Genomic DNA, 15,019 nt, shown 5'->3' with positions numbered 1-15,019 from the left:
TTGGTTTCAGAAGGTGGCAAAACCTCTCAAAATCAGGTAGCGCAGCACTGAGCTTTGCACCCCCCTGTCCTGCTGCCTGTGCAGCCCTGAGACACCCTCTGTAGTAATGTCTGCACAGGCAGTGGCTTCCGCCTGCCCACATCTCAGCACTGCTGAGCACATCTACATACAGAGCAGCATCATTTTTGCTTAGTGGTTTCAGGGGTCCTTTTAAATACTTCTGCTAACTTTAGTGCTCTTATTTCAGCACACACCACTCCTATTTATTTTTCACATGATCTTTATTCAGTTAACAGGTTTAAACTAGTGACAGGTAAACCTCTCTTAAGCCAAACTGAGCATGTTCATATACTTTTCTGTCACAGTTTAGCTACTTACTGAAATAGTTCAGACTTGTATATAGACACAGCCTAATGGGTAAGAAATTTCAAAATTAACCTGTTCACCTTAATACTAGCCCAACTAGTTTCCCATGTAGCTGAAGAAGCCATTCAGTTTTGCCTTAAAGGTATAGACATATGCTCTTCAATAATACTGTTTGATATGCAGCTGGCATACAATCAAATCGTAATAGCTAGTGTTGATTACGCAGCTTTATTATATCCTTAATAAATCCACTAGCCCTTTTTATGCCCTGCATTGCAAGACTTCAGCACACAGAGCCGACCACTGATAGCTTTTCCACAGTCATTCCCTGTTGTGCTTCTCCTGTTTTCCAAAGTGACATAAAAAAAAAGAAAAAAAGATGAAAAGAAAAGTCTGTAACAATTTATGAAATGCAAAATAAAAATATTTCCAAAATGAATGTTCAAATAATATAAGAAGCTTGCAACAACATGATTTTTAAACTGCCATCTCCAAGCCACAGCCGGATCACTTAGAAAATACATAATACAGTACACTCCACAGGCAGACGGAGGTGCACATAAACTGATAATAACTCAAGGGTTTTTATCTCTATGTGTCCTCTAGTGAGGCATCAGGAGAGAAAAACACTCTTGAAACAAAATTAAATAGTTTTAGATCTAATTTTACTAGGCTGAACTAGATTTCAGATTGATTTCTGTGTAATGTAATAGAGAACAACACACATACACGTTGCCTTTCTTATATAAAATCCATCAACCACCTTGTGTTTTTACTTACTTTGCTCTTTACTAGAAGTAATAAGAAACTAATATTTTACAACGCAATGTGTTTCATTCTGTAAATGGTCTTTCATTTTAAAGGAGCTTGGAGTGGGCTGTTACAAAGTGCTGAAGTATAGCCACTGAAATTTGTCTACTCAAATGCCTATTTATATTCATATTGTGAAACTGCCACTAAAACCCATCATTTTCATTCTCTGAAAGGAGGAGAGCTGCAGGACAGGGTGCTGTGAAAAGAAATAATGTCCCAAATGCTGCATACATTGGCTAAAGCCCACGACGTGAAGGGGTCTGATCAACTAAACATATCCCAAAGGATATGTCCTGTACCTCGAATTGTATTGTACGAATCCTTACCAATCACACTCTTGGCTTTGTTGATGGCCCTTTCTGCTTCCTCAGTAATAAACTGGAAGTTATTTTGACCCCAGAGTAAATGAGCAGGGCGGTGTGCTGCAGCCCTGATGCCAGCCAGCTCTTTGGGGAGGGGAGGGAGGGAGGGTTGTCACTCAGTGACCTGGGGCGCAGGGCTGCTCCAGAAGCTGGGGAGACTTGGCAGCGATGCCATAGCGGTGCGTCTCCACCACCTGAGGGTCCCCCCAAGCATGGGGACCCTCCACTGACAGAGCCAACTACAGAAAAGCCAGAGCACATGTGCAAAGCATGAACCACCCGCAGTGTGTTAGGCATCGGCAGTGTCAGCCAGGCATAACATGTAGTGTCCCCAAAAGCTTTCAGATTGTAGCAATTCTGGGTCAATATATAGCCAGAACAGGAAGCACAGAAGTAAAAGGATTAGTTCTGGTACCACCCCCCTGAGCTAACTCTTGCTCCGCATTCAGTGTTCTCTGCAGAATCATAATACCATAAACTGTTATTGTTACTTATTATAATGGCATTTCAGAGCTCTCAGCTTGGACAAGGACCCCATTTTGCTTAGTACTGATCAATCATAGAGCAGAAAGATATTCTCTGATACAAAACTAGATACCTTAGTTATAAAGGCAGCAAGTAGATCTATTTACAACAGACTCCTGTGCTTAGCCGGCCAAGATCAAGTTCCAGGGGAAGCATGAGGGTGGGTCCTTTTGTGGGGGGGTGATGCATATGGAACTTGTTGCCCACTTTCAGAGGAAGTCTTCATGGTTCTGGCATGCACACATCTGACTTCTAACTCAAAGAAGAACCTGTCTAGTGTAGCGAAAAGCCTTCTCCTGAAATGCTGACTATGAAAATGTTCCCAGCTTTGTCTTCCATTTGGTTATCAGGCAAGACAAAATGTGTTCCAATGTTTCACATCTTCATTTCACATCTCTGCTGAAGCAGAGAACAAAAACAGGGTAATGCTAAATATTTTTTTCTTTTAAAAAACTAAATTTCTAAATCTGCATATTCCCTTGTCTCCCTGCTTTTAAAAAAAATATCAAAGGCAAAAATTTTATTCAACCAGAAGATTCTTCTCTCAACATACTCCTCTGCTACRTCCTAGAAAAGCTATCTTTACTGTTTCCATGTGGGTCAGTGTGGGATATCACTGCAAATGCATTGGGTTGAAAAACAGTTGTTAAAAGCAGATCTTTAGTAACTGTCCACCTCAGAGGCCAAATCTCAGGGATGCCAACCAGCTTATCTGCAGACAAGAATGGCCGTATACCTTTTAAACCTTTCATTTCTTCTAGTGCACAGACCTTTTTTTCCTTTGAGCTGCTCTACCAATACAGATTAGAGTTAGAAGTGCTGCTCCAATTGCATTGACTGACAGCTCTCAAGGGCTCATGAKGCCAATGGGACTTCACCTGGGAGCCAAAATGTCTTATCACATACCTTTTTCCACTCATGCCTGTTGTCTAGGCTTTAAAGTAAGTGAAGCAATTGCCAGATCATTTAAATTTGGAGATTTCCTGCAGCAGTGAGTTCCACAAATTACCTGGGCAGGGCAGGCTAATGAGAGATCTTACATTGGACATGTTGGACCTGTTGCGCTTGCACTGAACAGTTGGTTTGTTCTTGGGTAAAGGACTCATGTATTGTGTCTGCTGAGCAAGATCATGGCATGCACCATGTAGTATCCGTCGCCCATAAACACATACTTACTGTCTTGTTAAGGCTTTCTCTGTCACTTAAGATAATCTTACTGCTCCACTCTGGATCTCAAAGAATAATTACCCAAAGAATGATCTTCCTTCCCAGCTCTGCTAGCAAGGGCAGTGAAAGCTGAGCTGTTTCACTTTGTACCCAGCGTGTTAACTAGCAATATTTCTTATGACTCTGTGGAGAACATATCCATTTCTGCCCCAGCTTATCCTGTGAGCCTTTATGATCCCACAGTCCTGGAACATACACAGAGCTGCCATTCTTCATTGCTACGTCTGTACCAGTAAGTGAAACAGGCCAGGGACCATTCCCTGGCCCTGAGACAAAGTGGCACAGCTTAGTTCACAACCTTACAGCTAAATTCTCCCTCCATCCAGACAAGGTGGCTTCCTGGGCTATGCTAACACTTGAATTGTATTTGAGCTTTTCTGGGCCCCTGACTGGTTGGCCTGAGTCAAAATCACGCCAGAAACCATGTTAACAGTGTATCTCTATGGCTGGGCTTGTACCAATGGAAAAAGTATAGGCACAGCCACAGTTATAGCTTCAGTGTCTGTCTGACATCCACCTCTGTGCCAGCCATAYGGTGCAGATCTTGCGCAGTGGTACTAGCCTCCTCTGAGTTTGGCTTTGCAGCAGTAGGCATTTCCTTCTACCTGGTCAAAACCTCTAAAGCCTCTGGCTCATAGCTCCCTGCATGTACAGGTGTAGCACGCGCTGGGCTAAATCATGCCTTTTGCGGTGGCTGCCCGATGCTGCCGTTTCCCTTTGCCTTCTCAGCTCGCCCTGCTTCCTTCACGGAAGCTGCAATGCACACTTTAATCTGTGGACTCATAAGCAACTGTGGTAGCACCTGCAAACAGGCCAGTCTCTCTCAGACCTCCCTGTGTTGGAGTGAGAGAACACAAAGCAAACCAAAGAAGAACTGGCATGTCTTAGGCGCCCTTGCAGATATATGCAGGCTTGAATTCATCCTGTACAATGTAAGGCACCAAACTAGATCTCCTAAATCAGGAATACAGCCATGCCCAGTTTGCTGTCTGGTCCATACAGAAACATGAGCCTGTCCGAAGTCTTTAGGGCAGCCACACTTTCAGCTTAAACACTGCAGTGAGAGGGAACGAACTGAGACCACAATCCCAGCCACACTGGTACCCCATAGTAGTCATGCACAAGCACCATAGCAAAAATTTGTTAGAATGGGTAGAAAAGAGCATCACAAAGAGACTTCACACCTGCTCATGAAACAAAAAGCACTTGGGCAATGCCACAGCGAGCACTGCACATTCAGGAACTCCTGACTCGATGGCTGGTTCTCAAATTCAGCTGTAAAGGCTGATTCTGAAACCAAGCAAGCAAACCCCTATGTGGGAACTGGATGCTTAAACTAAATGATGCAGCATGGTGGCTGTACAAACCATAATTTAAAAGGCTGTGAGCCTCTCTCAGTAAGTGCTGTGTTTTAAAGACATTGCTATTTTCCCTGCAAATTTGCCATATTTTGCTTTTGTGTAAAGAATCTCCTCTTCCTGTCAGTCACTGTCAGCCCAAGCCTGAATTGACTAAGACATCAGAATGGAGGTAGAGAGTCATCTTCTGATGTGCAGGATCTCTTCCCTCCCTGTCTCCCCCCTTTTCAAAATAAATTAAGGCTAACATGACTGTAAGGATGTAACTATTTGAATAGCTGCAAATGCTGCTTTAAAGAAATAAACCCAATTTTTCAAGAGGTTTTGTTGCTGAGTTCACATTATTGCATCAGTTGACCCATCCACAGTAATCTCATACCCCATGCAAACCAAATGAATTATTTAGCACAGGTTTATAATGACCACATTGTGTTTTTAAAAGAATACTGTTTAAGAAACATTGGACAAGTAAAGTAGCTTATGGTGATCAATTAGAATATGAGAAGGAATCTAATTCAATAAAACATTGCTAATGTTGATCTGGCAAACTACTGGTAGCCATCTGTCTAATCCTTGTTTTTTCAGAAGCTGCATTTTAAAACACAATTATTAATAGTGCTCATTAGCTGCCAAGCAAAAGAACATACCACAGGCTTCTGCTCAGAGATTATCCCCCAAATACTGTTTACCTTTCTAAGTTTGAGCTAGAACTTGCTGCATGGTCTCAAGACCCAGACAAGTGTTGCTACTAGGGATCACAGGGCCAGGAGCGGCCTTAGGGGATCACCCCAGGCTGGGTACAGTGCTCAACAGATGCCAATCCTCTTCCTAAAGCCCTTCAGCAATGATGGCTCCTCGAGGTTCCCCACTAGACAATCTATTTGAATGCTGCACTATCCTTATTGTTAGAAAGAGTTTTTTTAATGTCTAAAGTGATTTTTCCTTGTTGCAATTTAAGTCCATTACTTCTAGTTGTGTTAATGGACATGGAATACAGTTTATTCCTTTCTTCTATGCAGCAGCTTTTTTTTTTGTATTTGAAGACTGTTGTTACAACCCCACTCAGTCCACTCTTCTTAAAGCTAAATAATTTGTCCTAGGTGTATAAGGTCTGATTTTTAAAAGTGTTGAACTCCTGCAGTTCCCATTGCTTTTATTCTGGTGATCGAGAATGAAAGAACCACAGTACATTTGATGATCAGGCTGTATTGTTTGATGCCCTTTAAACACCTTTAGGTATGAAGGGCATGAATGCAGTTTATAGCTGTATATATGTACTCTTGTCTCCAGAATAAAAGCATATTTACAGGACCTATGACCAGTCTTCTAATAGGATCCACAGAGCAAGAGCTGTTCACATAAAGAACAGTCTAATGGAAACTTGCCTGCCTAATATGTTGAGTTTTGCTGAATCATTTGAACTAAATCATTTTCTGTTTTTCAAGCAAAGTATATCTTGGTTGATAGTTTTTTATTTGTTTATATGATTTATATGGCTATGGTCAAAATGGTGGGTTTTTTTTTTTTAACTAATTGCTACTTTTGGAAAATATATATTTAAAATACTTGAATTAAAATCTGTTTCCATCCCAAAATTGAAGAGACTGAAGTTTCTTCCTATAATGGGTTTCTCATTAAGAGAAATGGTGATTTTTGTGCATAAGGCACTGGACTAGAGTTCCAAATAGTGTTACTTGGAAGGATGTTTTTATAGTGATGATACAAAAGATGATATGATTGTCCTGTGCTAGCATACAAGGGTGGCTAGAGATAAATCTCACTACTACCTACTCTTTGTCTCTCAATTTCCATTGTAAATACAGCTTGCTTGGTGTCCATGTAGGCCCTCATGAAGTAGCTCCTTCATGTCATCTGAGGCTTTTGGTACAATTGTAATGCATTCAATAATAGCTCCTTGTATTGGTTTTCATAAATGTAGGGTTATATATTCTGCCTTTTGGAGAAAAGAGTTTTTGAAATGTCTTGTTTTCCTCTCTTAGACCTTCTTTTCTAGCCTAGAAAAATTATTACCTCAAACAAATGCAGAGAACATTTACAATTATAAAGTAAAAACAGCAGCTTTAATTTGGGGCTTCTTGTTGTTGCTTCTTTTTGAAAAAAATCATAGGTAGAGAAGAAAGGGGAAAAAATAGGAGGCTTTAAAGGTATTTCTCTGAGGAACTGTATGTTTTTTGCATATCCAGCCATGTTCTTTATTCTTATTCATAAGATTTTGTCGAACTGCCAAAGATAAGAATAATTGTGATGGGCATTAAAATGTATGGGGATTGTAAAGTGAATATACAATTCTCCTAATACTGTTGAGAAAAAGTAAACAAAAATAACACCAAATTTCACCATTGACGGTAAAGCTGAAGCGGCATATATATGGTAACTGACAATAAGCTGCAGAAGATGAAGGTGTGCAATCATACCTTTAGATATATATCTAGCCAGATTATTTCCCTGTAAACACCTACATTTAATTATCCTGTCATCCATCTTCCCCTCCTCCATAGGTTCAATAATTCATCTGCACTACGTGCATGCTACAGTTCTCTTCTTACATCACTCACTCAAAAACCTGCCCTCCTCCTCTTTCCAGATGTACAGTAAATCTTCCGTTGCTCAACCAATGGATTGATATATTAAATTATAATCTTTATCATCTGTATTGATTGAAGGATATCCTGTTATTAGGGCCTGTCTGTGTTTGTGTGACATGTGCCCATCCATTCCTGCTCTAACTGTGCAGTAAATTTTGCAAGCAGTTTTCTGCCACACAAAGCAAAGACACAAGCAAGGTCTTTGGACACAAGTGGGAAACAGTAACAACAAAATCTTAAGATGGCTAAAGGGTTCCTTAGGCAAAAAGGAAAGAAATTTGATAGGGTTTAAAGTCACATTACAAATCTGACCTATAGCATACACAAAATGGGTGAAAGATAAATCATACAATATTCCTTTATGTAATAATAATATAGTATAAAACTATATGATTTCACTTTTTGGTTGATGGTGGGGTAGTTACTAGCATCCTCAGCAAGAAAGCGCATGTCTTCACTTCTTGGTTAATGGAATAACTCTGTACAAGTACTGAGAAGATTTTCTCAGTGAGGAAGCTTGAAGCTTGCCTATGACACCCAGGGTCTTGATGGTGAGCTCTGAGTGTCTGGCAGCCATCAGCAGTCAGGCACAGAAGGAGTATAATTCGATGTACCGTATCTCAATATCCAAGCACAACAGTTATTGCTGGTGTTAAAGTTGAGGACTGCCCTCATCCTAAATCTATTTGAAGCTTTCCCCTTACCAAATGTAGCCTTTGGATTAAGTCCCAAAAGCCTACGTTCTTTTCATGTTAACTTAAGAGACTGGTCTAGAAAGTCTGAGTAACTGATGGCCTTTATCCTGAACCCACCCAACAGTCTCACATATACTGAGATAATGTCTTACAGAGATATCATATTTCTCAGAGAGCAACACCTTAGCAAAAAGCTTCGGAGTACTCATTTAGGAAAATCTTCCAGCTAAAGCATTCAAAATAGCTTCATTTTTTTTGGTTCATGACATCACTACAATCCCTTAATGAAACTGCAATTCAAGGAGGCTAATTTCTGCTCTAATTATACATTAGTGTGAGCTGAAAGGTTTCTGGACGGGAAAAAGGTTTTCTTCAGGCAATCTTTTATTCCTCTTATTGCATTTACTTAACAAAGAACAGTCAGTTTTTACTGTGCTCTCTTTATAGAGCTGAGTTTTAATGTTATCTCACTAAGGGCAAACATCTGGAATCATTTTTTGATGGATTCTGATAACGCCCTTTAACAAGAGAAAGGATTGTTTGCAAACTTAGGAAGAGCAAGGCTGAAAAGCTAACAGATGTACTGCCGAAACAGAATGAGCTTTATGAGCTCTTCAGCCAGAATGCCTTCCAGGACAGTGGCTACTGAGGAATCATACGGGACATTATTAGGCAGATGGTTTAAGGAAATTTAGAGAAATTCAAATGCAGGAAATATTTTCTCACCATTAAAGAAGGTTCCCCTGCTAATTGTCCTTCCTGTGTCACTTGAAAAAAGACAATCATTATTTGTTTTTGATGCATGATGCATTTGATACAGGATGAAAGCCCAACATTGTTCACAGTATGCTAGGATTCAGAGCCATTGCACGTAACTGAGGCTTTCTAAGAAGAGAGGTGCTTTAAGGAAAGCAACTAAGCCCTTCAGAGCTGTGAGTCACCTTTTAAGGTGCCTTACTGTTTCCTCTGCTACCCAAAACAGACACTTCCGATAACATAGGTACCTCAGTAAAGGACCTATAGTTTGTCAGGAGGAATTCAGCCTAGAAAATGCGATGAATAAGTTATGAGTAACAAGCTAAACAAAATGTGCATCTTCAATATGGCCATGGCTCTTGTGTTTCTGTTAATAGCAGCTTTTCCCCATAGATGAATTCTGGACCAATTTTTGAGCTAATATAAATCAGTATCAGTTCTCATTTTGTTGAATCCATCCTGGCATCTAACGCAGAGGCTGATCCTGGCACTGGAAGTAAATTTCTGTGCCATCTATTATCTCCAGGATAAACAGAAGCTGCAGGTAGAATGAATTGCACTTAATATGAATGTGAATAAGAAGGAGTCCAAACAGAATTCCTATTGTTTGAATAATAACATCCTGTGTCACAACATAAAGGTTTCCAAAAGAGCAAATCAATGATTTCCAGAAGAATTAAAAGCTGTTGCACTCTCTTTTACCACTAACTCCTGTCCTTTCTCTGAGCCTTTTGGTACAGCCTCTGTCGGGGAGAGGAAACAAGAGCAGGTGAACTGGTGGTCTCATCTGGTGCAGCATCCTCATGTTCCTCCTTTTACAATTGACTGTCCGCAGCTCTCAGCCTTCTTCCTCCCTTTCCAGCTAAATACCTGCCATCGTTCAAGCCTCCCTCAGCCCTTCTGTATAGAGTATTTCACAGTAAAAGGGTATTAAGGTACTCTCTAGCACCACTAGACTTTGACAGGAGACAGACATTGGCATGAGACAAACCAGGCCTGCTAGAATGACATGACTGAAAAATATTGCTAAAGGCCTGCTTTGCATTCACCTGATCGCAGGTGAAGACTGAACTGGAAAATCCACCTTCCCCCTGGGCTTTGCACCAGGTCCTTGCTGGAGGAGGTCAGTGCCTGGACCATCTCTGCGAAGCAGTGCTAAGGGGTCACTGCACAGGCTGTGGGAAGTCAGTATGGCAGAAACCAGGAGCGATGCGTATTTGGGCATTCACACGTGCGAGCTGTAATCAATGCATTGCAGTTCAAATTTTGATGGAACTGTAGAATCAGGAAAAAACAGAAAAGAAACAGACTTGCCAAAATGTTTTCACCTGAGGAAAAGTATGGAATAGATCTGAATGCCCTGACAAAATACTGATTTTATGTGTCTCTTTTCTTCTGTTTTCTTCTAGAAAAAGTAAGCATACTGTCAACCTTTATAGCACCCTTCAAGTACTTGAGTCCTGGTGCAACCAACATGGAGGATGAAGACAATTTAAGTAAGCAGCCTCTTTTCTTTTTAGATAGACAAACGATAAAGTTACCTAAAAGCACTGAAGTGTACGAGTAGTTGTGGACAAGTTGTAGATTTGCAAACAGTGGCAGGCCTTGAGCACAGTCCTTCAGTAAAATGCAGAATTATCTGATGCTGAGTGCAAGCATATTCTCTTATGCCCAGTGAAGGAGGGGTTAATCTCAGTTCAGCTTCCCACTTTTCCCTGCACAGGCACTGGCAAGAGGGGCTATACACTGTATGCCACAAATATAAAGGAAAAAAAATTTACCAAAGGGAGGTGTTTAGCACTCAGGGTCACAGGACTGTGTAGCTCCTTTCCTTTCTCACTTATGTTACCTTATTTTGCTTGCTTGCTTTTCTCACAACCCTTAAAAGACAGGACCTTTCTGTTTCCTTTGTCTTTCCCCCCAGTTTATACTCTCTTGATTACAAAAGGACTTTTACCAAAGTAAAGACTGCAGGATCAGGCCCTCTTTTTGAAAAACTGTTTTCTTCTTTACTCCTGCTTGACATGACCTGGAGCAAAAAATAGAAAGAAACCAAATCCAATTGAAAAGAGATGATTAACCAGGCTTAAATGAACTAGATGTAACTCAGAAATTAGCCACAGGATGCTCTGGGGCACTTGCACCAGAATGCAGGCACTGACACGTTCTGTGCCCGTGACTGCAGAGCTACAGGAAAGCACTGCTGAGTTTGAAAGAGAAGTGAAGTCTTTAAAACACCAATAAATTCAGGAGAAACATGCACGGTTAGGATCAAATAACCCTTACTAAGCCCTTCCATTTATTACCTAGAAGCAATTATTGTGTGTTATCCAGCCCTGCTTATTGTAACATATCTTGAGTCATTAAAAAAAGGGAGGAAGGCATTCTGAACCAAATGAACAACTCTCTGAGTTTTAGTATTGCCTACCAGATGGGTTTCTTTTCCAGCCAGAAACACAATGACGTGTTGCCCTATTAGAACCAGTGGGTGGGAGGAATGGGTTTTTCTCCCTGTTGTTGCTAATCTGCCTTCGTTCAAACATGATGTGGCACCAAGGGGAATAGCTGTTCAAGGAGCACAGCCCTCTATTTTGTACTGCTGAATATCATACAGACATCACACTGTACCTGCGACATGGGGGCTGGTTTTTACATACCTTGGCAAAGGCAAAAAAGTCTTGAAAATCCTTCAAAATCGGTCCCAAGGAGGCTACATTTTCAGGAAGAGATATGAGAAGTACACACAAAAAACATATTATGCACATGATGAGCTGGTGCAGGCACCTACTGCGTAATGTTTCCCAAATGTGCTACTCAGTTATTTTTAGGTAATGTAGGAAGTTTGTACAAGCCAAACACTGTAACACCATTTTCTTACTGCTGCAGTAATGCCAAGACTGCTTCATGCCTGTGCTGGCTTTAAAATAGCTCACACGGACAGGGTAAGCTATGTTTTCTGAAACAAAAACAGTGAATTTCACTGTGTTTGGGGATACCCTGCCTAGTCCTCTCCTGGTTCAAACATACTCCTAGTGGTAATGACATCAATCTGTTTATTGGAATATACAACTTTTTTTTTTTTTTAATGTTGCCTATTAGAATCTAAAAAAAAAAAAAAAAGTGAATTAAGTTCAAATCAGACATATTTCAGTGTTCAGTCCTATTCAGTTCTGGTATAGTGACATAGTTCTCACTGACTTCCATAGCAGGTAGGTACCACTGTAGTAATTAAGCATTTTAAAGAGCTTCAGGGATTTGATCTGAATAAGCCATGTCTTGTACTGTGTTAACAATTTAGCTAATAGCTAGAAGAACAGTAGCAAGGTAGCATGGTGCTTTGGTTATCCCTGTAGGTTTCCACTAACTGAACATCCTTGTACGAGCCCTGTGAGAGTGCTCCATCCTGGACCGTGCTACATGAATGCAGAGAGTCCCATTAACTGAAATAGATTCAAATCCTTTGTTTCATGTTTCTTTAGGCCTTCTTTACAAAGGGATCCATGCCAGTTAAATTACAAGCGCATTTTCAACTGGTGCTTTTTAGCATATAGATACCATTATTGTGGTTTATGATCCATAAAATAATGCTAGCCACTAGCCTCCTTTGAAATGCCATCTTTGGTAGACTAATAATCAGCCTCCAAAGAAGACCCTAAACATGAGAGAAAGGAACTACCTTGTTTCATCATTCGCAGAAGTCAGTCGTACCTAAGAATACAAGAACTGTCATACTGGATTAGAAATAGGGTGTTTAGCTCTGTACACTGTCTTCAACAGTTGCTGTTAGTGATACACTGAGAGAAGGGACATTTAAATAGTGATCCTGCCTTTGGTATATCTTTCTAGCTCCCAGCAAGAAATATACTTAGCTTGAGTCTGCACCTGAATCATCTTGTTCCCTAGACACTGATAGACCTGTCTAGTCTGCTCTGGAGCCCACTGATACTTCTGATCTCAACAACACCCAGGAACAGGGAGTTCAGTGATTAACCGTGTTGTCAAAAAAATGCATCCCTTTGTTGTTTCAAGCCTGCTGTCTCTAGTGGTTGGATTGTATGAAACAGTGAATAATCCTTCCCCATTCACTGTCTGCTTGCCCTTCATGATGTTAGGCACCTCGGCCTATGCCCTGATCTTAAATTGACCCATCAGCGCTGTGCCACAACATCAAGGTCGAATATCACCAGGCACAGATACTCACAAACCTGGCATGCACCTCTAGCAGCAGCGTACAATTCCTGTGGGTCTGGCTGTGCCATGCTACTGTATGTGTAGATTTGGTGCAAGTGTGCACGGAGGCCTAGATTGATCCTGACTGCCCTTAGTCACCTCACCGCAGCACCTGAGTTGCTGTAGCTTCCTTTTATGTTGAACAGACAAGGACAGACAACTCTCGGAGCACCGCAGCCCTGCTGAAGGATTATGTCTCTCTCCAGTGACAGCAGAGGCAGCTGATGGTGACTATGTCCCTAGCATAGGTATCTCAGAAACACAGCAAAAATCATGTGGGATGAAACCCAGCCTAACATTCAGTGCATTGAAGCATGTTCAATTTTGAGCATGTCGGTCAAAATCCTTCTAAGAAAGCATGAGGCCCCAGAGTTTCTGATTGCTTAGTGTGAGATACAGCAAGGACCCTGCCTTTAAGAATATAGTGAATATCATCTTCCATACCATCTTCTTCAGAGCACCAAGCCATCTTGCACCAGCAACCAGAATGCCTGCTTTTGTTTGGAAAACCATATCCATTGCCATCATTTGGATTTTCCCCATGCTTAAAACTAAACTATAGTCAGGTCCTGATCCAGGAATGCAAGTACTTAAATCCATTTCTCGTCAGAGCTGCACACAGGTGTGGCTGCATGTACTTATTTGCTAAATCAGACTGAGAGCATCAGCATCTGAGTATCATCTAAGTCAGGGCATTAAGTCATTTGAATAATTTCTGTAACTGATAAGAGCTGCACTGGAGGTACATGGATTTCACAGTTATTGCAGACAGTAAGGTGGGCAAAGCAGAGTATTTTCAGTTTGGAACACCTAAAGGCAACATCAATCACCTTTTACAAATTTTCAGTCTTTAATTTAAGCAAAGTCCTATATTTTCATTGCATTGCAAATGTTTCCCCTCACAGTGTGATGTTACACACTGATGAGGTCTAACAATATCATTTTAAACAGCCTAAACCTTGTGAGTTAGCAGGGAGGATTTCATCTGCAACAATGCTATTATGACAGGTTTTCCTTAAGTAGACTTACCATATTTACTTCTTTCATGAAAATTTAAAAATATATATTTGTGTATTTGTGTGTAAGAGAGGAAGGTGTGATTTCTATTGTTAGCTACAATTTATTATTCTGAAGTCAAGAATATGGACCTAAAAATCCCTAGCAGAAAAGTTCCCAAACCTTTGTTATGGATTCAGTAATTGCATACAAATGTTGTTTTGCCTGTCAGAGGAGCCTGCCCTACATTGCTATTAATGCAGTAGCTGACCTTGAACAAAGGTACCATCGTTCTGACTCCCAAGTCATATCTATTGCTTCTGAGTGAAATTTTTTCACTTCCAAATATGACAGGAATTATGGAGATCAATCCTTTTAACCTTTGCAGTCAATGTGATGCAGCTGGACAGCAAAAACATACTCTACATAAGAAGGTCAAAAGGGGGTTAGGTATTAAAATGCAGGATGCAGGAAAATAAAAATTCAGTTCAACCTGTGTTGTTCAAAATGCATTCCTGGGAATTTTACTTTTACTAAACATTTCTAAAGACAGTAACTTCCTGTTTCATAGAAATCAGTTATATCAGAAGTTTGCTATACCACAGAGACTGTAAATTCTTTCTTTTAATATCATAACTTTTCAATAGCGTAATGTTACTTGTGATTCAGTATTAAAGATGCCAGCCAGAATGAAGATGCCACCTACCTCTCCCTTCCCATCCTCCCTGGAAGTTGGCTTGGCAGCAGAATAACCTTCAACAGGAACAATATTATCTCTTCAAATGTAGCATGGAGTATCGGATGGCTAGTTCTTCAGAGCCCTTATGACCCAGAGACATAGGCAGTGTCATTATTAGTGATGCATTATAGTTCTGAAAAGCTCTTGATGATGCAGACTCTGTAGGTTAACTCTACTGTGCATAATGACCAAAGGAGAAAAACATGAAAGAGGAGACAGAAGACTGAGGAAAAATACATAAATAAATAAATTTCACTAACTGCTTTCTTCTCTCCTATTCAATTTCTGAAGCAAATACAAGATTGCAGTGTCTCCCTTTGCTTGTAAAAATGCAAAAATCAGTGAA

The 15,019-nt window shown here is 40.6% G+C and overlaps 1 protein-coding gene across 2 annotated transcripts in view; it reads left to right on the top strand.

The window, feature by feature from the left end:
- The window catches only part of ADARB2 (adenosine deaminase, RNA specific B2 (inactive)), a 325,694-nt gene that overhangs the window by 201,719 nt on the left and 108,956 nt on the right, over positions 1-15,019 (top strand). Inside the window, exon 2 of one of the 2 annotated variants that reach the window (XM_026069275.1) lies at positions 10,118-10,204. In XM_026069275.1, the coding sequence (XP_025925060.1) occupies positions 10,118-10,204 (87 nt within the window). Of the gene's footprint in view, positions 1-10,117; positions 10,205-15,019 lie in introns of those variants that run through there. The other variant, XM_026069276.1, reaches the window with a different exon arrangement.

Source organism: Apteryx rowi, unplaced genomic scaffold, assembly GCF_003343035.1.
Source record: "Apteryx rowi isolate R43461 unplaced genomic scaffold, aptRow1 scaffold_29, whole genome shotgun sequence".
NCBI lineage: Eukaryota > Metazoa > Chordata > Aves > Apterygiformes > Apterygidae > Apteryx > Apteryx rowi.
The sequence above is the reverse complement of the archived record's forward strand: the minus strand, read 5'-3'. Positions and strand labels throughout refer to the sequence as shown.